Genomic DNA, 22,449 nt, shown 5'->3' with positions numbered 1-22,449 from the left:
TTTTTTTTTTTTTTTAACTTTCTAAACTTTTGTGTTTTGCCTGCATAAATAAAGGTGCACCACCTGCGTGCCTTGTGGCCATGGAGTCAGAAGAGGATGTGGGTCAGGGCTATGTGGGTGCTGGCAATCAAAACAGTTTTCTACAAGAGCAACAAATCTCTTAACCATGGAGCCTTCTCCCCAGCTCCTTTCATCAAGTATTTTAATTCTCATCATCCTCTATTAAATTTATTCTTTTGTCGATGTTGGTTTGTTTTTTTCCATATAGGGTATCTTTGTGTAGTCTCCTCTGGAACTCACTCTGTAGACCAGACCGGCCTGGAACTCAGCGTCTCAAGTGCTGGGATTAAAGGCATGTGCCACCACCGCCCCGCCAGCAAACAGAATTCATGCACACTGCAGGAGAAGTTCTCAAAGGCAACCGTAGGCTGACAGCTATGAAGTACACTGCACACAACACAGGAGCCACACGGACTCCGCAGATTCCGCAAAGCGCATTCCAGCATACTCAGATCTCAGCAAAGCACACAGCACCGGATGAAGATCTCGGCTCCGGTAAGTGGGCAGCTAAGGACATGTGCCGTCGATGGGTGGCAGCCTCATAAGCACATAAGGAGACAGGCATGGGTGTGCTCCAACGAGTCTTTATTTATAGACACGCACGCAAATCTGAATTTCATAGGACTTTCATGTATCATGAAATGTGATCTTTAAACCACTTAGAAACACAGAGACCATTCTTAGCGCACAGGCCATACAAAAACAGACGAGGGGCTGGCTCACGAGTGGTCACTTCTGAATATCTCTGTTCTAAAAACTTTTTGACACTCATTTGCTGGCGTGGACGTAATGTCCACTTCCTTATTACGTGAGATCATCAGTAACATACAATTTGCTTAAGGCTTTTGTCTAAACTGCTGGTGTATAAATTTTAAGACAAAAAATTTAAAATGATTTATGTTAAAATTAAATGCTAAAGAAACAAACTGGCCAAGTTTCATTTGTTTCTTGACGCAGCATCTACACAGCGCACACGCAGCAGGACGCGCACCTTGGCTTCGCAACAGCACCGGGCTGCACTTCCGGTTATAATACAGCAGGGGCAAGATGGCTGGTAAACGTGCATTTATACACTTCATATAAGGTAAAGGTGGGTACGCTACGACCTGGGGCAGCAACGGCAAGACTCGGACCCGCTGCCTGGACCACTTGTGTCTGACCTATTAAAAATGTACCCAGGCATTAAAAACGGCCAGTTGGGGAATAGGCCATGTATAAAATATGTCATGTAAAATTTACCATTTACCTTTTTAAAAAATAATATTTAGACTTTAAACCTTTGACCAACTTGTCACATGGATTTACATTATGGTAGTAAGAAGCACACTTGCTGTATTCAGCAACTTGGCTAATTATTCATTTTTTTTTTTTGTAAACCATACCTTTTTGTTAAGACAGCCAGATTAAATCTCTTCTTTATACATGTGTTATATTACTTCCAGGTCATTCCCCAACCCCAAAATCAGTCTGACACTTGCTGACATGTTTAATTGAAACCACAATTTGTAGTTTCTAAAACGCTGCTCTGCAGGCCCACTCTGGTCACAAGGTACACCACGGAGACACAGGCTGCTTCTGCCACCCTTCTTTAAAAATACTCATCTGACCGTCCTGGCCCCGAAAAGGCAGCAGCATCATAAATACACTGGTGGGTTTGCTCGAGCCACTGCCCTCAGACTACCTGCTGTACGCTCTTTCCTTCTTGGACTTCTCCAGGGCTTTGTCCATTGTCTTTTCGTTCTCCCCCCGGCACTTGGGGCAGTACCACTTGCCCTTTGGTTTATGGTTGAGTCCCACGCAGGAGAAGTGGAACCACTCGATGGGGCACTCGTCATTGTCGCAGCCGATCATCTCCCCGTAGGAGACCTGGTTGCACAGACAGTACGTGGGCTCGTTGGGGTCGATGGGAAGCTCTGCAGGAGACGCCTCCCTCTCTGCTTTGGCCTTGGAGCGTTTCTTCTTCTTTGAGGTTTTTGCTTTCTTCTCCTTGGGCGTTCCTGAGGTGATGTCATCGTGGTCGTGATTATTGGATGCGTTCTCTCGGTTCTCATTGTTTCGCTGCCTCCGGGACCGCTTGTTATTCGGCTTATCTGCCTGCGTGATCGTCTCACTCTTGGACTTGTCCTGACCTGCCTTGCCGCTGCCACCGGTGCTGTCACTGATCTCCTGGTGTGCTTCGAAGAGCTCCACATGGCTGTCCACCTGCCTGCTGCGGTTCTCCACCAGCTCCACCATCTGGCTCACGATCTGGATCTTCTCGTCGCCCAGCTCCTGGCTGCGGATCAGGGCCCTCTGGATGCAGTGCAGCACCCGCCTCTTCTGGGCACCGTCCGTCTCGCGTTTGAACTTCTCATAGTAGTCATCCAGTTCCTTCAGGACCTCTGCAAACAAAACAACGTGCATTACACACCCACGAGGCACACGGCAAAGAGACCCAATACCAAGTAAACAAGCCTTTTATATAGCTCTCCAGTTTGTAAGTAAAAAGAAAAAACCTCAAAGGGGCAGAAACAGCAAAGGCCAAGTCTCTCTGCGTAAAAATCTTGTCATGTGTAAGCCATGGCTTCTGTGCCCTGTAAATCAGGCTGGCCTCGAACTCACAGAGGCCCACCTGCCTCTGCCTCCTGAGTGCTGGGATTACAGGTGTGCGCCATCACGCTCAGCTCTAATTTTTTAAGACAGTCCCAGTGTGTAGCCCTGGCTGTCCTGGAACCTACAGAGACCTGCCTGCCTCTGCCTCCCGAGGACTCAGTAGCACCATTTTGACAACTTGACCCTAGTATTAAATTTAAGCCTTCTTGGTAGAGCTGTAAGTCTGTATGCTTATAAACTATCATTTGGAAAAATGTTATTAGACAATTTCTCAAGAAATAAAAGCTGTTAAACAATCTAGTAGAAAACAAAGAATTCAGCTCAGTACCATCCCGAAATTCCAGGACTCATGATGCCAAGACAGAAGGAGCACATGTGTGAGGCCAGCCTGGGTCACATATCCCCAAAACAGTTCCTTTTGCACACACGGTCTCTTGGAGGCTTTGTGGTAATCCAGGCCATAGCTCAAGAAGGCATTCCTGCTTGAGGCGAGTGGAGTTAACACCTCAGTACTTTACACGTGGGATGTAATGCTGCCAAAGCCTTAGATCTCTGTGTGCTCATATCCAAGTACGATGAGCCTGTGTGTTAAGCTGGGAGAGACCCTCTGTGCTGACACCATACCAGCCCAATTAAGGCTGACAAAAGGGGACTCGGGGAACGGGGAGGCGCCTGTGAAGGTGGCCAGGGAAACCCTAGAAGTCAGGTGACTGCTGTTGTGTAGCTTAAGGACTGTGGCAAAGGACCTCAGGCAAAGAGGTCTAAGAGTATGTCAAGTGCCAGGAAGTAACAATTAAATACATTGGTCATTTTAAAAGTAAAAGTGAACAGAAGAATTAAACATTCTGCCTCAAGTCTAACTACACACAGAAAATCTCTGGGGTTATTTTCTCCAAACAGTAAATAGTATCAGACTTTTCTTGAGACTCTTCTGCCATCTCTTCAGGCAACTACCAGAAATGTTGGAGCCAGGACACGTGTGGACAGGCAGGCCTGCAGGCAGGCAAAGAACAACTAGAAACTCACTATCCTGCTCTGCTCTCTGCTGACAGGAAACACAGGAAGCCAGGTCAGCCTGCTTTATACACATCAGCAGGAAAAACAAACAAAAGCAACAACAACAAAAGCCCAGGAGACAGCAACACAGGCCTGACACTGAAGTGTCCCGGCAGGTATAGCTGTGTTCAGGCTCTGGAGGCATTCCAGGACAGACACACAGACACACAGGCATACACACAGGCCAGATGAGCAGTCCTGGTCTTTAAAAGTAAGTTACCAGGTAAGTAGACTGATCTAACTCACCAAAGACTGCCTAAAATATACATTTTTGGGCAGAATGGCACATAACTTTAATTCCAGAGGCACAGGCAAGTGGATCTTTAAGAGTTCCAAGGTTAGCCAAGACTACACAATGAGACCTTATCAAAAAAGAACAAATAAACACACAAAACAAGTTTGTGTTATTTAAGTGGATTCAACTTTGGTTTAACCAGTAGTCAGGTCTCTCCTGTTTTTGACACCCAGCCTGGGTAACATACTAACCCCAGTCAAAGTTGGTCTCAAACTGCTGGCCTTGCCTCCAACTGTGTTTACAGGCTATGTTTCCAAGATATTACTGGTATTTTGTAGAAGACTAATTCTACCCATTGCTAATTTAAATTTAAACACTAGCTCCTTTCAGTCTAAATCCAGGTGAAAAAAAATCCCATTAAAAACTTACCGCAAAGTTATAGTGAAACCTACACAACAGCACAATTTTTAGTTACTCTAAAGTATTCAATCAATAAAACCACTTAAAACAACAAACTACAACACCATTTCCACATATGGGGAGGCGGTCAGCTCTGCTTCGGACCGCAGCTGGGCCACCATAAAATACCAGCGGATAAAGACGGTGAGTAAATGGGGCTGCAGTACATCTATTCTGTCAATTACTTTAAAAAATGTTTTTTTAAAAGCCAGGCAGTGATGGCGTACACCATTAATCCCAGCAGGTAGATCTCAGTGAGTTTGAGACCAGTCTGGTCTACGGAGTGAGTTCCGGGGCAGCCAAGCCTAAAACAGAAACCCTGGCTCGAAAATTATTTACACACACACACACACACACACACACACACACACACACACACACACACACACACACGGTTGGGCTTAAGTTCTTAACAAAGCATTGCTTCCAAGGGGGTACTTTTAGTAATATATAAAAAATAATTCGGACAACAAACCCCACTTACAACAGTGAAGCCATAATTCTCCTTCCGGACTCCTCCATACCCAGAGCACTATGAGACTGTAAAAAATCTCGCTGTGCGACAGTAGTTCTGAGCAAAGACTTATTTTAGCCTAGAGTCACTCCCGCAAACGAGTTCGCATGGCCACGTGGGCGGGGCTCCAGGCGGACAGCACCCGGACACCGGGACCCGCAGTCCCCACACAGGCTGTCCCCGCTCACTCAGGCCTACCGGAGAAGGAAGACGTGGTCAGAAGCGCCCGCGCCGAGAAGACAGTCGCTGGAGCCTCCCGAGGGCCAGCGCCGCCACGGCCCCGCGGCCGCACAGTGGCCGTGACGCACTCCAGCGCCCCGCCCCGCCCTGAGGCCCAAGCTAATCGGTGACGCTGAGGGTGGAGACCAGAAGGGAGGCCAATCCAGGCGCTGGACCCGCGAGAATGTCCCGCCCCGGCAGCGACAGCAGCCAATCCCAGGCCAGAGGATAGCCGACCCTAAGACATTCAAATCAACTCGCCTCCTGCCTCCGCCCGGCCCTCTTCCACAGAGAGAAAAGCAGGCAGCGGAAACACAGACTGGAGCAAGTCCGAGCACGGCCCGCCCCATGCTGCCCGCCGTCCAATGACACCGCAGCACACTGATAAGGACATTCCACGGGGGTGTTGTGACCAATCACCGGGCGGCAGAGGCGGAACGTTCCGCAATATGTTAATGATTCTCCTATAAACCGAGCTGCGAAGCTGCATCTCGCGTAGAGCGCGCAGGGGCGCTTTCCCCAGCAGCTCTCGGTGTGCGGGGCTGAGAGGCTGCCCTCCACCTCCCCCAACTCTTCCGTTTCCCTGCTGCGCAGTTCTGTAAACAAGAGTAAACTCCGAGCGGCCATCCGCGTCCAAACCAGAGCCCCCTGACCTCGCAGCAAAGTTTCCCCAACAGCTAACAGTTCCCGGCGGGCAGGCAGGCTCCGCCTCTTCGCCACTCGGGGCAGCCCGGGTCTCCGGGAGGACTGCAGGTCCCTCACCTGCCCGGCGCCTCTCGAGCCAGAGCCCCAGCTCGCGCCTACTGAGCCCAGTACAGCCGTGCACCTAGCCGGCTGCGATCCTCCCTTCCACCCTCTTCCTCCGCAAGACACACCGCGCCGGCGCCCCTCGCAGTCGGCCCGGAGCCGTGTCCAGAGCCAAGGGAGGGCCCAGGCGGGCAGGGCCTGGCGATCGCGCGACCCCGGGTCGGGACTGTCCAGTACTTTTATGTAACACTTGGTTTGAGGACCGGGTGGGAGGCGGCGATTCTCCGGACCCGCACTCAGGTCCGCGCGAGTACGGCCCGCAGCCGTCTCCCTCTCTCTCCCTCCAGCCGGGCGCCCGCACCCCGAGTCCCCGGCGCCCGCATAGCACTCCACCTCGCGCGGCCGCCTGCGCCCCCTCCCCGAGGACGCGGCCGAGCCCCGCGCCCCCTCCCCCGCAGCACCGCCTCATCACTTCACTACAAAGAGCGCTTTGGTCGCGCAGCCTTTCAGCCAGCCGTTCGCGCTCCTTCCTCCTCCATGTCCCGGGGCTCGACACACAAGGACCTCGGCGTATCAAAGGCGCTCCAGACCTTTTGTTCCTAGCCCTCCGAGGACGCTACCGGGCGCTCCCGCTCCAAGAGGACCCGCCAGCCTCGCCGCCGGGACCCAGGGATGGACGCGGCCGCCCCCGCCCATCCATCACCCGCCGTACCTTGGTATTTGGCGTCGATCTCCCGCATCAGCGAGACGTTCCTCTGCAGGTCGAAAGGCAGTGACTCGATAGAGTCCAGGTAATCCTCCACATAGTTCACCAGGTGGATCTGCTCCCCGTTGGCAGGACTCAACATGGTTCACCCCGGAGGTCCCCGGCGACTCGGAGGCTTTCCGCTTCCTCCACCCCCCGCCCCCCTCAAACAGCACTGCAAAATGCAAAGCTCTCGCCCTCCCGCGCCCCCCCGCCGCTCCGGCCGGGCTGGCCGGCGGCTACATCTGGCGCCTGCCGCGCCGCCTCCGGGGCCGCGGGGACCCCGGCGCCTGCAGGCGCGGGCCGCGGCGGCCGAGGCTCTGGCGCACGCCCCGCCGGCCGTGCAGGCCCCCTCCCGGGCGGCGGGCGGCGCGGGGGGCCGTGCGTACGAGCGCGCACACACCCTAAAGAGGGCCGGCCACCGCCGCCCACCCGCCACCAGAGTGGAGAGCGGAGAGAGCGGCGCCGGCAGCGGGAAGGGCGCGCTCCGCCGCCCGCCTCGCCGCACTTGTCCAACGTGGAAAACCCAAATACCAGTTTCAAACACTTGGGAAACATTCAGCCCCGTGCGCACCGCGCATGCGCCCCGCCACCCCCCCTCCCGGAGGCGGCCCCGCCCCCACCGCATTCACGCCCCTCACCGTCCCGGGCCGGGGGGCGGCGGGCCTCGAGGCCGGCCCGCGCGGGGGCGTGGCTTGGCCTGTCACTGTCGCCGGGGGCCAGGGTCGCGGAGGGGACAGCGGCAGGGCGGCCGGGGCAGGGGCGACCGGCGACGCGAAACTTTACTAGGAGTTTGGCACTCGGCGGCGGACCTACTGGGCGGAGCCGTGTGCCGGCCCGGAACGGCGGGGTGGTGGCCTGCTCCTCTAAAGACACGCCGGAGCCGGACGAGCCTCCAGACCGCTGCCATCGAGACACGACTAAATGGAGAAGAGCCACCCTCCTCGGACTTAACTGCATTCCCCCGCCTCCTAGCACCGCATAAATAGGGCCCCGGACAGAACTGGCAACGGCAACAGCCAATCCCCTTGCGGTTCTTACCTCTGCGGCCAATCTGCACGGGAAGGAGGTGTGGTGGGGCCGGCAACGCCTCCCGCGCTCCGAGTACTAGAGAGCTGTCCTCTGCGCGGAGGACCGAGCGGGCGGGTCCGAGGGAGGCGGAAGCGGGCGCGCATGCGCACCTCTCTGGCGGTGGATGCGGACCCGCCCGGCAGGGTATCTACCGAAGCGCGGCGGGACCACCACTCCCAGCATCCTCGGCGGCTCCCCCTCCCGCGCCTGCGCCTTCCGCCCCCGCCGTCCCTTTGTGTCGCCTCCCGGTGCTGAGTTTGGAATGGCCTGGAGACAAAGGGGCCCCTGAGGGGGTGCTCCGTTCGGCTCGGAGATGTACGGAGGGCGAGCTGGCTCACGGGAGCAGCGCTTCTCCGGTCTTAGCCCTTCCACTGCCGCGCCCGAGGCTTGCCCGTGTCCTCGCCACACCGTGAAGGCCGTGGGCACCCCGGCGCGTTCACGCAGGGTCGCTCGGCCTTCGTTTCCCTATTCCGCCTTGCCCCCCTGGACCCCCGGATTTAGGGCTTTCTGAAAAGCCTGTGCAGAGCGAGTGGTTGCCTAGGCGACGGGCGTCTGCGGTCCCGCCCTCTTCCTGCCTAGGCACCGCCCTGGGGCGGAGCTTGGCCTGCGGTCTCAACGTTCGCGCCTTTGTGTTTTCCGGGTGCTGGTGCTGTCGTCCTGCGATCCCCTCTAAGAGTCCCCGGTCCTCAGTCTTGCTCCGGGCCTGCGGGGCCGCTGCCGCGTCCTCACGCCTTGCCTGCGATGTCTCCGCGGCGCCAGGTCGGCTCACAGTCTGCAGCCACCTCCGGTTTGCACGGTGTTACATTTCAGCCTCCGCGATTCATCCCTCCAGCAGAACGAGACTCACCCACTGCTTCAGACCTATAAGATGTAGTTTGAAAGGATTTGGAACGGCCCAAGAAACAGGGTGATACCCTAACCCTCTCCTCTTGGCACGTGTGAAAGTACTCAGTGCAATCCCGAGACCTCTCCGACATTCCTAACGCAGAGTATCTAAAATAGGACGAGGTCGTGAGAACGCAGCAAGAGACATTCGATTCAGCTGTTTTTCTGAGTTACCGTTCAGATTGGGACATCGCTGTGGGCTGCACGGTGAAGAACCGGGCGTGCGTTTCAGCAGGAGAAAGTTAGCTTGGATGTCTGGGGCTGGTTTTCACCCGACTGCTTTCAGCCCTAGCCAAAAACAGAAGAACGAAGTGTCAATTGCCGGAAGAAAGCAATTGCACAAAAGGCTAACAATATGACTTGAGAACCTTGAGAACACGATGTATAATAAAGTGTGCAAACGGGTACAGAACTGAATATGAAAAGTAGCCTTTTTTTCCTCAGAGGTCATATAAGCAGTCTGAAGGCACAATAGCAATTAAGGGACATCTAATTTAATCCCAGCGTTCGTTGGACCATGAATTAACATTTGTCTAGATTTAATAAAGATTAGGAATAGTTGACCCTTTCCAAAGATAGGCAAGCTGGAGTTTGACCCTGGTTATCTTTCAAAGTCGCAATAGCCGTTCTGTTCTGTTGTTCGTTGAGTTCATAGACACACAAACCCAATAGGTATCTTATTCATTTGACCAGGATATTTTTTTCACACGTGCCTATCACTACAACGTCTTATGTTCTGAGAGTAGTGGATATATCTACCTTACCTTTGGGTAAATTTTTCATTTTTTAATTGGCTTTATAAAGTGCCTTTCTGAGCTAGCTCAGAAGACCAATAGATTTTGTATTATTATTATTTTTAGAAATGTATCAAGTGCGAGGTGTGGTGGCGCACGCCTTTAATCCCAGCACTTGGGGGGGCAGAGGCTAGTGGATCGCTGTGAGTTCGAGGCCAGCCTGGTCTACAAAGTGAGTCCAGGACAGCCAAGGCTACACAGAGAGACCCTGTCTCGGAAAAAAAAAAAAAAAAAAGAAAGAAAGAAAGAAAGAAAGAAAGAAAGAAAGAAAAGAAAAGGCCGGGGAAATGGCTGGCTTAACCTGAGCAAATCCCTGAACCCACATGGTGGAAGGAGAGATTGAACCCTGTCCAGAGAGTTGATCCTCTGGCCTCTACATGAGCACCCTATCCTGTGTGCCCTCCCACCCCAGACATATTAAATAACTACGTGCAGTTATTAGGAAAACCTCTTCCTGTAAAGCAGACACTGGGGACGCAATGAACACTAGCCAGGGAGATAATCTGGCAAGATAAGTTTGAGAGGCGCCTTGCAGCCTTGCAGTCAGTTGCTGGTTGGAGGTGTTCCCTGACTGCGGCTCTTGGCGCACTGAGCACCCTCCTGCTAAATGTCAATTTCCTATTCTCCCTTGAGCTAGCCTGAGCTTGGCTTGCATTCACAGCCCAAGCCTGGAGATGCATGCATACTTTGTTTGTTTGTTCGTTTGTTTTGTTTTGAGTCAGCGTTTCTCTGTTCATAGCCTTGGCTGTCCTGGAACTCACTCTTTAGAACAGGTTGACGTCATACTGTATGCAAACTTTTTGATTTTATAAGAAACAGGCCTGGGGCTGGCAAGATGGATCAGCCAGGGATGGCCCTCAGCCTGACAACCTGAGTTCACTCCCTGTGACCCCACATGGTAGAAAGGAACTCCCCCAAGGTGTCTTCTGGCCCCCCCACCTTTGTTTGACATCCACATACATGTACTAGGTGAGGTATGGGCTTTCTAAGGGCGGTGACTTGAACAGAACAGGATTCTCTCCGAGTTGTTTTCTGATAACATACCTGGCTGCTTTCACTTCACCTATGCAGAAGTTCAGTGCGTAAGAGGACTGTGCTTTTAACACCAGTACACAGTGGGCTATATTCGTCATTTCCTTTGTTTTAATTTATTTTATAAACTGTGTATGGGTGCTTTGCATGTATGTCTGTGCAGCATGTGTGTACAGAATGCAGAAGGCACTAGATCTTCTGGAACTGGAGTTATAGACTGTTGTGAGTGGCCATGTGGGTGCTGGGAATTGAGCCAAGATCCTATGGAAGAGACACCAGTGCCCTAAACCCTTGAGCCATCTCCCCAGCCTCTATCTCTTTTTTGGGTTTTGTTTGTTTGTTTTTGTTTTTGTTTTGAGACAGGGTTTCTCTGTGTAGTCTTGACTGTCCTGTCCTCACTTTATAAACCAGGCTGGCCTCGAACTCACAGCAATCCACTTGCCTCTTCCTCCCAAGTGCTGGGATTAAAGGGGTGCACCACCACTGCCTGGCTTCATTTTCTGTTTTTTGTTTTTGTTTTGTTTTGAGACAGGTTAATACTATGCTTCAGACTGGACCAGAACTCACAATGAGGCCCAGCAGGCTGGTCTTAAACTCCTGAATAACCTCAGCCTCCTGAGTGCTAGGAACACAGGTATGGGCCACCACACACATGCCACAAGCATCTGAATGACTCTCAGAAGGCTTACGGAGGAGCAGACTTGCTGCCAGTTGAGGTGGATCACATGAGAGCCTTTTCAGCAGACACAAAACACCATTGTTAGTTTTGAAATCATGGTTTCCCGGGGCCAACCCAGACATACCAGCCATCCAAAATCACAGAAGGTTTGGCTCTCAGCATCCCAGGGCTCTGCTTTAAATGGGTGCTCTAGCTCTTTCCTGAGCTCTGCCCTTGGCTTCTGTTTTTGAGGGAGTTTTTCAAGCCAAGGTCTTTGCTAAATTTCCAGGATATGGCAAGGAGCTCAAAAGAGTTTACAGTTGAGTATTTATGGAGTGGTGCAAGCTCACACTTGTAATCCCCAAATTGGGGGAGCCTGAGACAGAAGGGCTTTAAAGCCAGGTAGGCTATTGACAGCCTGGGCTCCTGAGTAAACCATATCTCAACAGATAGAGAATTGCACATTGCTATAGGACGAGACAGTTGAACGTGCACACGTTTGCAATGTTAAAATGACACGAGGTAGATAATTGTGAGGAAGAATAACATTCCAGGAAAACTCAGGACGTGGGGGGGAGGGGTGTGTGACTACGGTGATGCATAAAACACAGTCTATGTTACATGGAGCTTCAGGGGGGGGGTGCGTGACTGCGGTGATGTATAAAACACAGTCTATGTTACATGGAGCTTCAGTGGGGGGGGGGTGCGTGACTGCGGTGATGCATAAAACACAGTCTATGTTACATGGAGCTTCAGTGGGGGGGGGTGCGTGACTGTGGTGATGCATAAAACACAGTCTATGTTACATGGAGCTTCAAGCAGTCAGAGCGTCTGGAACCTTCAGAAAAAAAGTACTCTCAGAACAACATGTCTGCTTATTCTTCTGCCTTTCTAGAAAACACCAAAAAAAGAGTGAAGACAAAACGACTGAAAGCTGAGGATGCTCCATGTGGTAAGGACTGAACAAGCAAAGGGATTTTTACTTTTGTAAGCCACCAGCAGGGGTGCATTTGTGGGGGTAATTTGAACATAACTAAAAACAGTTCTCAAGAAATGAGTGATAGAACTTTCATCTTGTTTTGATTTTTTTTTTTCTCCGCTTTGTTTTTGTTTTTTTGAGACAGGCCTTCTCTGTGTAATAGCCCTGGCTTTCTTGGAACTCTCTTTGTAGACCAGGCTCGTCTCGAACTCACAATGATCTACCTGCCTCTGTCTCCCAAGTGCTGGGATTAAAGGTACAAGCCACCACACCCTGCTTGATTTGTTGTTGTTGTTTTAAATTATTTATTATGTACACAGTGCTCTGCCTGCACATCTACAGGCCAGAAGAGGGCATCAGATCACATTATAGATGGTTGTGAGCCACCATGTGGTTGCTGGGAATTGAACTCAGGACCTCTGGAAGTGCAGTCAGTGCTCTTAACCTCTGAGCCATCTCTTCAGCCCCCTTGATTTGTTTTTTAAGGCAGGGTCTCATGTGCCTTAAACTCGTCTTGAAATTCTTGATGTTCCTGCGTCCCCTCCTTTGGTTATAGATCAGTGCCACCATTTTGGCTATCTATCTATCTATCTATCTATCTATCTATCTATCTATCTATCTATCTATTTATCTAATTTTATTTTATTTTTTAACAGAACTCCCAAATACTTGAAGTATGGCTTCTTTTTTTTTTTTTTTAAGATTTATTTATTTATTATTATGTATACAGTGCTCTGCTTGCATGTACTCCTGCAAGCCAGAAGAGGGCGCCATATCACATTACAGATGGTTATGAGTCACCATGTGGTTGCTGGGAGAGCAGGCGATGTTCTTAACTGCTGAGCCATCTCTCCAGCCCTATATATATAGTAGAGATTTTATTTATTTATTGTATATGAGTGCTCTATTTGCGTATACACCTGTATGCCAGAAGAGGGCATTATATCACATTATAGATGGTTGTAAGCCACCATGTGGTTTGCTGATTTGAACTCAGGACCTCTGGAAGAGCTGCCAGTGCTCTTAACTGCTGAGCCATCTCTCCAGCCCCCTTGGCTCTAATTTTTTAAAAAGTGATTTATTCTTATGTGCATGGGTATTTTTGCCTGGGTGTCTGTCTGTGGAGCACGTGCATGCAGTGCCTGCTGAGTCCAGAAGCAGCCCTGCGCCCTCTTGAGTAACCACGTGGGTGCTACGATTCAAACCTGGGTCCTCTGGAAGAGCAGCCACGGTCCAGTTGACATTTCAAGTTACATACTTGAGGAAAGGGGTCATTTCCCGGCAGGGTTCTTTCATGCTAAGCCTACAGGACAGTGTGAATATACAAATACTGTGATGTACTGGGGTGTTTTGGTTATGTGGTGTTGATCCACGCACTGAGTGTGGCACGGTGTATACTTGCAGACGTGCATGCTGGGGTACAGTGTGTGTTAAGGCACACACGTGTGTTTGAATGTAGATGTGATGAGCGCACGCTGTGGTGTATAGTGTTCCTGCTGGAGTGCTGAGATAACATCTCCTGCACGCTTGGGTACAAAGGTATTGCGGTGCACACCAGGTCCCTGCAGCAGACACAGTGATAGACACCGGGACCCATTTACGCACATGGAACGGCTTCGAGACCTGCGCTAAAATGGGGAAGGGCGGGGCCGGAGGAGGGGTCCTGTCTCTCCCTCTCTTTCTCAGTGGTGCTGGGTTCACAGTCAACACTTCAGCCAGACAGCCAGAGTATTCTCTTCCGGGGGTGGGCGGAGACCTGTGGAGGCATGGGCGTGGCTTCTGGATCGCCGGGCGGGGCTTGGCCTTCGTGGGCGGGGCGGGGCCTGGCCTGTAGGATTTTTGCCTTGTGCCGGCTCTCCCGGTGTGCCCCCGACATGCTGCGGGCGCGCGGGCCTAGCCGGGGCGCTCCGCTGCTCCGGGCCGCGCTGGGTCTCGGGCGGCGCGGGCGTGCATGGCAACGGCCTCAAGGCCAGGACACCGGCGTGCAGGTGCACAACAGCCTCACAGGCAGGAAGGAGCCCCTGATCGTGGCCCGCGCCGACGCGGTCTCCTGGTGCGTGCGACGGGCGGGCGGGCGGGGGCGGGGCGAGAGGGTGCGCAGGGGTCAAGTCAGCCTTGAAACCTGGACGCGAGGTCCCCTGTGAGTCACCTAAACACCGTGCGAGCGTGTGGTGGTTGTTATCCAGGGCTCAGGGCTCTTTCTTGCAGGTCTCTCACGTGATGGATCTTCCTATGTTCCCAGGTATAGCTGTGGACCGACCGTGTACGACCATGCGCACCTTGGCCATGCTTGGTGAGTTTCCTAGATGTGAACCTCTGACAAAGGCAGAGGGTCATTTATTATGCAAAGAGTAAGCTGTTAGATTGTTTTATAGTCTGTTAAGTGAACTGAGTAATGTCTGCGTTCTGGGAATTCTGAAACACCGGGATGTTAGTCTCGTTTGGTCCATATAGCTGTTCGGAGTTGCGTACTTATCACTTAGCTCTGTACACTCGGGGAGTTGGTGTAGAGGAATCGAGAGCGAGCGACGCATTTTCGAATGAGATGTTTCTAAGGTTGGCCCAGGGACCCCCAACTCAATCGTGGGGCATTATGGGGCATTATTGCCTGGCTTGGGTGTGGTCACTTTCTTGCTGCAAGAGGCTGGTTCTTATTTTGGTTGGAAACAGAAATAACAACACAGCCCAGTGTTTGGAATCTTTGTGCCAGTTTCAGGAAATAAAGTCTATGAAGTGCTGCTTAACACAGCAGCCCTTGTGACATGTTCTAAGTCCTCCACGGAGATTGCCAGTGCTAACTCTGTGTGGCCACTCTCCTGGGCAGCATTGGAGCTGGGGGAAGTTGTTCTGTATTTATTGACGTTGCTCGTTTCCTAATATCTTGTTTGTTGTCTTGCACATTTTTATTTGTGCCTTTAAAAAAAAAAGATTTATTCATTATGTATACAGTGCACATTAGATCACATTATAGATGGTTGTGAGTCACCATGCAGTTGCTGGGAATTGAACTCAGGACCTCTGGAAGAACAGACAGTGCTCTTAACCGCTGAGCCATCTCTCCAGCCCCTTATTTGTGTTTTTTCAGACCTAAATTAAACACAAGTGTGGAGGCCAGAGGACATCCTTGGATGTGATCCTCAAGTGCTATCTACTATCTGTCTGAGACAGAGCTCTCACTGGCTTGGAACCCTACAAGTAGGGCCGAGCTGGCTGCCCAGTATCTCCCAGGGCTCTGCCTGTCTCTGCCTCCCCAGCATTGTGATAATGTGGAAAATCTGAGTCCCAGAACAAGACTGGTAAAAAGCTCTTGGTGCTGGGCAATGGCGGTGAACACTTTTAATCCCAGCACCCGGGAGGCAGAGGCAGGTAGTTCTCTGAGTCTGAGGCCAGCCTGGCTCACAGAGCAAGTTCCAGAACAGCCAGGCCTACACACAGAGAAACTCTATCTCAAAAACACAAAACCAAAAAGAAACCAAACCAAAGCACAACAACAGTAACAACAACAAAACCCTCTTGTCATTTGACCTCTTTTCTGTTGATTAAATTGATGCAAACACTTTTAACAGCTCTAAACTCAAAAACAGTAGTACTGTATCCTAAAATCGATCTTCTCACAGAGACCCTTCTGGGCCTCCAGGTGGGACCTACTTTGTCAAAAAGTACTTGGATTAGTTCCCTATGAACCAACCATCAACTGTAGCTTACAGTTTGGAAGTTACCATAGTGGGATGTTACATTTGTAACACATTTCCTTTTTTTGTTGTTTTGTTTTTTAGTTTTTCGAGACAGGGTTTCTCTGTGTAGCCTTGACTGTCCTGAACTTACTCTGTAGACCAGGCTGGCCCCAAACTCACAGAGATCCACCTGCAACACATTTCTTTTCAAGAATAACCACAATGGGGCCCGGCAAGATGGCTCACTGAGTAAAGCTGCCTCTTGTACAGCGTGGTGACCCAGGACTCATGGTGAAAGGAAAGAAGTGAGTCCCATAAGCCATTTTCTGACCTCCACATGCATGCTGCTGTAGCGTGTGTGCAATGGTACACATACATACACACAGGCAAAACCTGTACATGAAATAAAACAAGTTAATCAAAAATAAAATAATTTTTAAGAGATGTCCCAGCACTTGGAAGGTAGAGACGAGACAGGCAGATCTCTGAGTTCGAGGCCATCCTGGTCTACAGAGTGAGTTCTAGGGCAGACAGAGCTGCACAGAGAAACTATATCGAAAAACCAAAACAAATAAAAAAATTAAGTTAAAAATAAACTAACGATATTGATTGTGTCGGTCGAAGACAATCCAACGGTTTTTTTTCTTTCAGCTCATATGTTAGATTTGATATTATCCGAAGGATCCTGACCAAGGTGTTTGGGTGCAACGTGATCATGGCAATGAGCATCACGGACGTGGATGACAAGATCATCAGAAGAGCTAACGAGGTAAGCGGAGGTACCCCTAACCCCGAGCCGACGGGTGGCAGCGCTTTGCTGACTGTATCTTCATGTATTTCTATCATTGTGACCCCATGTGTCCCTGACAGAGAGAGTCTGCTAAAAAACAAAATAATGGTAGGTCAAAACTTTGTTTTTCCCAGTAAAGTAGGTTAAGTCAACAGAGGTGCGGAGAAGCATCCCTCTCTGTTTGCGGCACTGTCCCCACCCATCACCTGCGGTGAGCACCTCGATGCCACTGGGCCCTGACTGTGACCCTGGATGCCTGTGCTGATTCTCTGATGCCTCTCATTTCCATGTTTTTTCTTTTTTGCTGTTAGACATGCAGTCTTACTTGGTAGCCCAGGCTGGCCTCTGTAGCCCAGAGTGGCCTCCGTAGCCTAGGTTGGCCTCCAGCTCCTGAGCCTCCTGCCTCAGCCTCAGGAATGTTGCAGTCTGTTTTTTGTTTGTTTGTGGGGTTTTCCCCCCCAAGGCAGGGTTTCTCTGTGTAGCCTTGGCTATCCTGGACTCAATTTGTAGTCCATGCTGGCCTCGAACTCACAGATCCATCTGCCTCTGCCTTCCCAAGTACTGGGATTAAAGGTGTGTGCTACTAACACTCAGTTTGCAGCCTGTTTATGTTTGTTTGTTTTTTAAGATTTATTTATTTATTATATAGACACTGTTGTGTCTGCATGTACAACTGTACACCAGAAGAGGGCACCAGATCTCATTATAGATGGTTATGAGCTACTATGTGGTTGTTGGGAACTGAACCTGTATCCTCTGGGAGAGCAGCCAGTGCTCTTAACCTCTGAGCCATCTCCCCAGCCCTGCAGTATATATCTGGACCACCAGGAGGTGCATGTGTCCGTCACCATCCCAGTTGGAACAGCCTGTGTGCCAGGCAGTTTGTGCTTTTATGTATTTATTTATTTTAAAATTTTTCTTTCTTTAATTTTCTTTTTTCTTTTCCATGTGAGAGGTTTTATTAAGAGAGGGATTATAGAGACAGTCTCTTTCTTTAATCTTCAAATAGTTTTTTCTATATAATATATTCTGATTATTGTTTCTCCTCCCCCAACTCCTCTCAGATTCTCCCCTCCTCTCAGATTCTCCCCTCCTCCTCACCTGTCCAGATCCACATCCATTTTCTCTCTCATTAGAAAACAAACAAGCATCTAAACATAAAATAAAATAATCAAACCAGAATAGGACAGAGTCAAACAAACAAGCATAATAATAACAATAAGAGTTAGCCAGGCATGGTGGCGCACGCCTTTAATCCCAGCTCTTGGAGGCAGAGGCAGGCAGATCACTTCAAGGCCAGCCTGGCCTGTGGATAGCCAAGGCTACACACAGAAACCCTGTCTCGAAATAATAATAATAATAATAATAATAATAATAATAATAATAATAATAATAATAATAATAATAATAGAGCCAAGGAAGAGCCCAAGGACAAACAGATATAGAGACACACACCTTCACACAACCAGGAATCCTATAAGAATGCAGATTAGATGCCATAATTTATGCAAAAGGCCTGCTTTTACTCATGCACATTCTGGTTTGGGATTTTCAAGTAGTTTTGAAATGACGTCATCTGTATGACCTCCACCAGATTCCAAGTTATCTGCTGTTTATGTCTTCTGTAAGTTGGCTTGTGCCAACTGTGGCAGTGCTCTATTGTGAACCCTCCAGAACCAAGGATGCTTGCTGGCATGACCACCCTGTGTCCTTCCTTGTCAGGAAGTGGGCATTGGTGCAGTGTATTGAGGCAGTGGCACAGCCATGCTTCCAGAGACCACGCCCAGGGTGCCGCCCCAATGGCCTGATGCCTCTTCATACGTATCCCTCAGCCTGTGGCATCCTGCATCCTCACGCCCGTCTCTGACGTTTCATTGACTCAGGCTGGCAGACCCTTCGCTTTGCGTTGTCTTTACCCATCTCTGCAGTAGTAAGGGGGGTGAACCGGAGCCCGCAGATGGCGGGGACCTTGGTGTGGGGCCACAGGCAGGGTCTTCTGCTGGTGTGGAGGCCTACAGCAGAAAGCACGTCTGCTACCCCTGCACAGCTTGAAGACCTGCTCGGGCCTGGGCCCCACACCAGCTCTGAAGGCTTGGTGGAGGAGGTGGTTATTTCAGGTAGCAAGCATGAGGTCAGTGGGCTTCTCTGGGTTCTTCAGGTGACTGGGCACTGTGCCCTGAATGCCAGCCTCACCAAAGGGCTTCCTTGTCTTTCATGCCTTTGAGTGAGGAGCCATTTTCTACAATGCTTGCTGTTTGCCCGACATGCTGTCTGTGGCTGGCAGTTGCCCTCTGCAGCATAGCATTTCCTTTCTTGATGCTCTGTGGATTTTGTTTTTGTGTTTATTGTTGTTGTTTTGTTTCTTATTTTTTGTTTTTTCAAACACGGTTTCTCTGTGTAGCCATGGCTGTCCTGGAACTCACTCTGTAGACCAGACTAGCTTTGAACTCATAGAGATCTGCTTGCCTCTGAATGCTGGGATTAAAAGGTGTCACCACTACTGACTAGCAATAACTTTTTCTTTACATATATGCGTGTATACATATGAATACATGCATGCATATCTATACGTACGTGTATGTATATGTGTTATATATTTACTTTCTCTGGGCTGACGTAGCCATTACTATTGTGAACAAGAGCGTTTGTGATCACCTTGGCGTGGGACCCTTGTCAGATAGATTATCCCAAGGAGACACCTTGGTGGGAATTAGGGTGTCTGTGCCCGTCTCCCTAGAGTGTCCTTTGTCCCTTCCTCCTTCCTGTCTCTTCCTGTCTCTACCTCCTGTTCCCAGACAGCCCGTTGTGCCCCCTGTCTGACGAAGGCTGCAGCGGTTAGACACGTGGATTAAACAGATGGTGGAGCAACACGGAGCCTAGAAGCCACAGAGTAGTCAACAGAAATGTGTTTTACGATAAGGACAGCGTTTCAGATCACTGGGCTTGGGGGAGGTGGATTGTTCAGTGACTAGTGTTGACGGTTGGGTAGCCATCTGGAGAAGATACAAACCCAAGTTAGATACAGGCCTCGTAGCCAATTTAAGGCAGATCAGAGATTAAATATAAAAGGAGTGGAGTCATAGGTCCCTCAGAAACCCCGGGTGTTTCTGTGGTCTCCTCTGGGGAAGGGCACATTTCCGAATGCAAATTCATTTACATGGAAATACTCAGAAATACAAAAGGTTGGAAAGTATGAGCCAAGTTTTCAGTGTGCTGTGAATGACCATACTGTTACAAAACTGTCGAGGAGGAGCTGGAGAGGTGGCTCAGTGGTTAGAGCACGGGCCGCTCTGCTAGAGGACCATGCCTTGACCCTGCACCCACGCGGCAGATCTACCCTCTGTAACTCAGTTCCAGGTGATTTTGACACCCTCTTCTGGCCTCCTTGGGCATTGCATGTGGTACACAGACATGTATGCAGGCAAACATGCACACATATAAAATTAAAAATGGGAGAAAGGGAGGAAGAGTGGGACTGGGAGGTGAGAAGGGATGGGGCTAAGACCAGGATGTAAAGTGAATAAATAAATAAATTAGAAAAAAAATTCATGGCGATGGTGGCGCACACCTGTAATCCCAGCACTTGGGAGGCAGAGGCAAGTGGATCTCTGAGTTTGAGGACAGCCTGGTCTACAGAGCAAGGTCCAGGACAGCCAAAGCTACACAGAGAAACCCTGTCTTGAAAAAAAAGAGAGAAAGAAAAAAAATTTAAGAGAACTAATGAAAGATTAAAGGTGTCAAGATCAAAATAGAAATGACACTCAACAAAAATAAACGTAGGCCAGGTTTAGTCGCACGCTTTAGTCTCAGCACTTGGGAGGCAGAAGCGGGTGGATCTCTGTGAGTTCGAGGCCAAGTCCAGGATAGCCAGGGCTACACAGAGAAACCCTGTTTCATAAAACAAAACAAACAAGTAGATATGTATAGATGTCAACCACAACATACGACATTTAGCTAGTATGCTGTCAGGGTCTGCTGTGCCTTTTTATTTATTTATTTATTTATTTTTAAATGATTTATTTGTTTATTATGTATAGTGTTTTTACCTGCCTGTTCCCCTGATCGCCAGAAGAGGGCACCAGATCTCATTCTAGATGGTTGTGAGCCAACATGTGGTTGCTGGGAATTGAACTCAGGACCTCTGGAAGAGCAGACAGTGCTCTTAACCTCTGAGCCATCTCCCCAGCCCCCGTGTCTGCTGTGCCTTTATGTCTAGTCCTGCAAAGGGAAAGCTCTGGGCCCCGGTGACTCCATCTCTGCAGCAGCACCTTGTGTCTCTCACCTGACACCGCATCTTCCCAGCAGACTCAGGGGGCTTGGGGTAACCCACGGCCTGAGCATGGTGGCTTGGTGATGGGCCCAGGGCCACACACAGTCTCCCCAAAGTCAGTGTCAGTGGCTGTGGTTCTGGGTGACTGCTGAGCCGTTGGTTGGCCACCAGGCTCCACACGAGCCACTGAGAAGCTCCAGGAGATTCTTGATCCTTCAGAGCAGAAGCCTCAGACCTCATGACAAAGGAGACGTGCTCCCCGAAGCAGGCAGAGGATGGCCTCGCACACAGTAGGCACTGCATAAATGCTTGCTGCGTGTAGGTAGATTGTGGAGTCTTGTACAAGGTGTGCTTGAGGCCTGCTTTTTTTGTTTTGTTTTGTTTGAAACAGAGTCTTGCTGTGTAGCCTTGGTTGAGGTGGCACTCACTCTGTAGACCAGGCTAGCCCTGAACTATAGCCCTGCCTTTGCCTCCCCTGTGCTGAGATTAATGGCACTTACCAGTAATACCCAGCACCTGCTTCTTTTAAGTTAAAAATTTTTTTTCTTTGACAATTTTGTACATACATATGTACATGCTTGCATGCATGCATACATACATATACTTCTTACCCTTTGATATTCTTCTTTGAGTTAGGTGCTGCTGTCTCTGTGAACGTGCCACAGCAGTGTTGAAAACTGACTTCCCGACTCCAGCAGCCTTTAGTTGCCAATAGTTCCTCAGCAGGGATGGAGACTCACTTGCCCCACTGCCACCAGTTCTGGGATTCTTGGCAAGAACTCTGCTTCCGGGCCAGAACTTCTGTGTCCCCTGCTCAGCATCTTATTATTATTATTATTTTTGAGACAGAGTTTCTCTGTGTAGCCTTGCCTGTCCTGTACTCACTTTGTAGACCAGGCTGTCCTCGAACTCACAGCGATCCGCCTGCCTCTGCCTCCCGAGTGCTGGCATTAAAGGCGTGTGCCACCATGCCCAGCTGTCTGCTCAGCATCTTAGAGGCACATGTGCTGGGTCCCAGCCTCCTCTGAGAACCCAGCACTAAGGGGCCCTGTGCCCGGATGTCCTACCTTGTCAGCCTCCAGCGGCCTGAGGAGCTCAGGGTAGCCCCAGCGCGAAGGTGTCAGTACCAGTGCCTACCTCCTGCCTCCCAAGTGCTGGGATTAAAAGCGTGCACCACCACGCCCGGCCTGCTTTTTTTTTTTTTTTTTTTTTTAAATGTATACAAATCTTGTTATAGATGTTTGGGAGCCACCATGCAGTTGCTGGAAATTGAACTCAGGACCTTTGGGAGAGCAGGTGGTGCTCTTAACCTCTGAGCCATCTCTCCAGCCCAGAGCCTCATTTCTTGCCCTATGGAGTCCAGGGCTGTTGCATCCATAGAGGAGGGTAGGGGAGGTGGTTTGTCTTTATCATGTGCTGGAAATGGTGCCCTTAGTCAGCCACTTTTCTCTGTACCCAGAGGGCAGGGCCCATAAGCCTTTGACTGCTGATCGTTAGGGTAGGTTTTTTTTTTTTTTTAAGTTTATTTATTATGATGTACACAGTGCTCTGCCTACATATGCACCTTCAGGCCAGAAGAGGGCACCAGATCACATTATAGATGGTTGTGAGCCACCATGTGGTTGCCGGGACTTGAACTCAGGACCTCTGGAAGAGCAGTCAGTGCTCT

General features: G+C 50.3%; 2 protein-coding genes across 3 annotated transcripts in view; one reads left to right on the top strand and one right to left on the bottom strand.

The window, feature by feature from the left end:
* Positions 1-623: 623 nt before the first annotated feature.
* Positions 624-6,793, bottom strand: Ing1 (inhibitor of growth family member 1). The gene is made up of 2 exons (XM_051169641.1): positions 6,595-6,793; positions 624-2,441 (listed from the first exon to the last, which is right to left on the bottom strand). The coding sequence occupies exons 1-2, from the start codon at positions 6,728-6,730 to the stop codon at positions 1,738-1,740; spliced, it is 840 nt and encodes a 279-aa protein (XP_051025598.1). The 5' UTR covers positions 6,731-6,793; the 3' UTR covers positions 624-1,737.
* A 7,113-nt stretch (positions 6,794-13,906) lies between these two features.
* Positions 13,907-22,449, top strand: part of Cars2 (cysteinyl-tRNA synthetase 2, mitochondrial) — a 40,115-nt gene continuing 31,572 nt past the window's right edge. For both annotated transcript variants that reach the window (XM_051169730.1, XM_051169729.1), the window contains exons 1-3: positions 13,907-14,099; positions 14,289-14,339; positions 16,372-16,489. In XM_051169730.1, the coding sequence (XP_051025687.1) occupies positions 13,921-14,099; positions 14,289-14,339; positions 16,372-16,489 (348 nt within the window). In that variant the 5' untranslated portion in view covers positions 13,907-13,920. The remainder of the gene's footprint in view (positions 14,100-14,288; positions 14,340-16,371; positions 16,490-22,449) is intronic.

Source organism: Acomys russatus, chromosome 27 (assembly GCF_903995435.1).
Source record: "Acomys russatus chromosome 27, mAcoRus1.1, whole genome shotgun sequence".
Taxonomy (NCBI): Eukaryota; Metazoa; Chordata; class Mammalia; order Rodentia; family Muridae; genus Acomys; species Acomys russatus.
Note: the sequence above shows the minus strand (reverse complement) of the source record. Positions and strands in the feature narration are given on the sequence as shown.

What these genes read in the sequence shown, in the direction of transcription:
- Ing1 (XM_051169641.1), bottom strand. Translation starts at nt 6,730, where the DNA reads ATGTTGAGTCCTGCCAACGGGGAGCAGATCCACCTGGTGAACTATGTG. An exon ending in GATCGACGCCAAATACCAAG is followed by an intron (nt 2,442 to 6,594) that starts GTACGGCGGGTG and finishes TTTTGTTTGCAG; the next exon opens with AGGTCCTGAAGGAACTGGAT.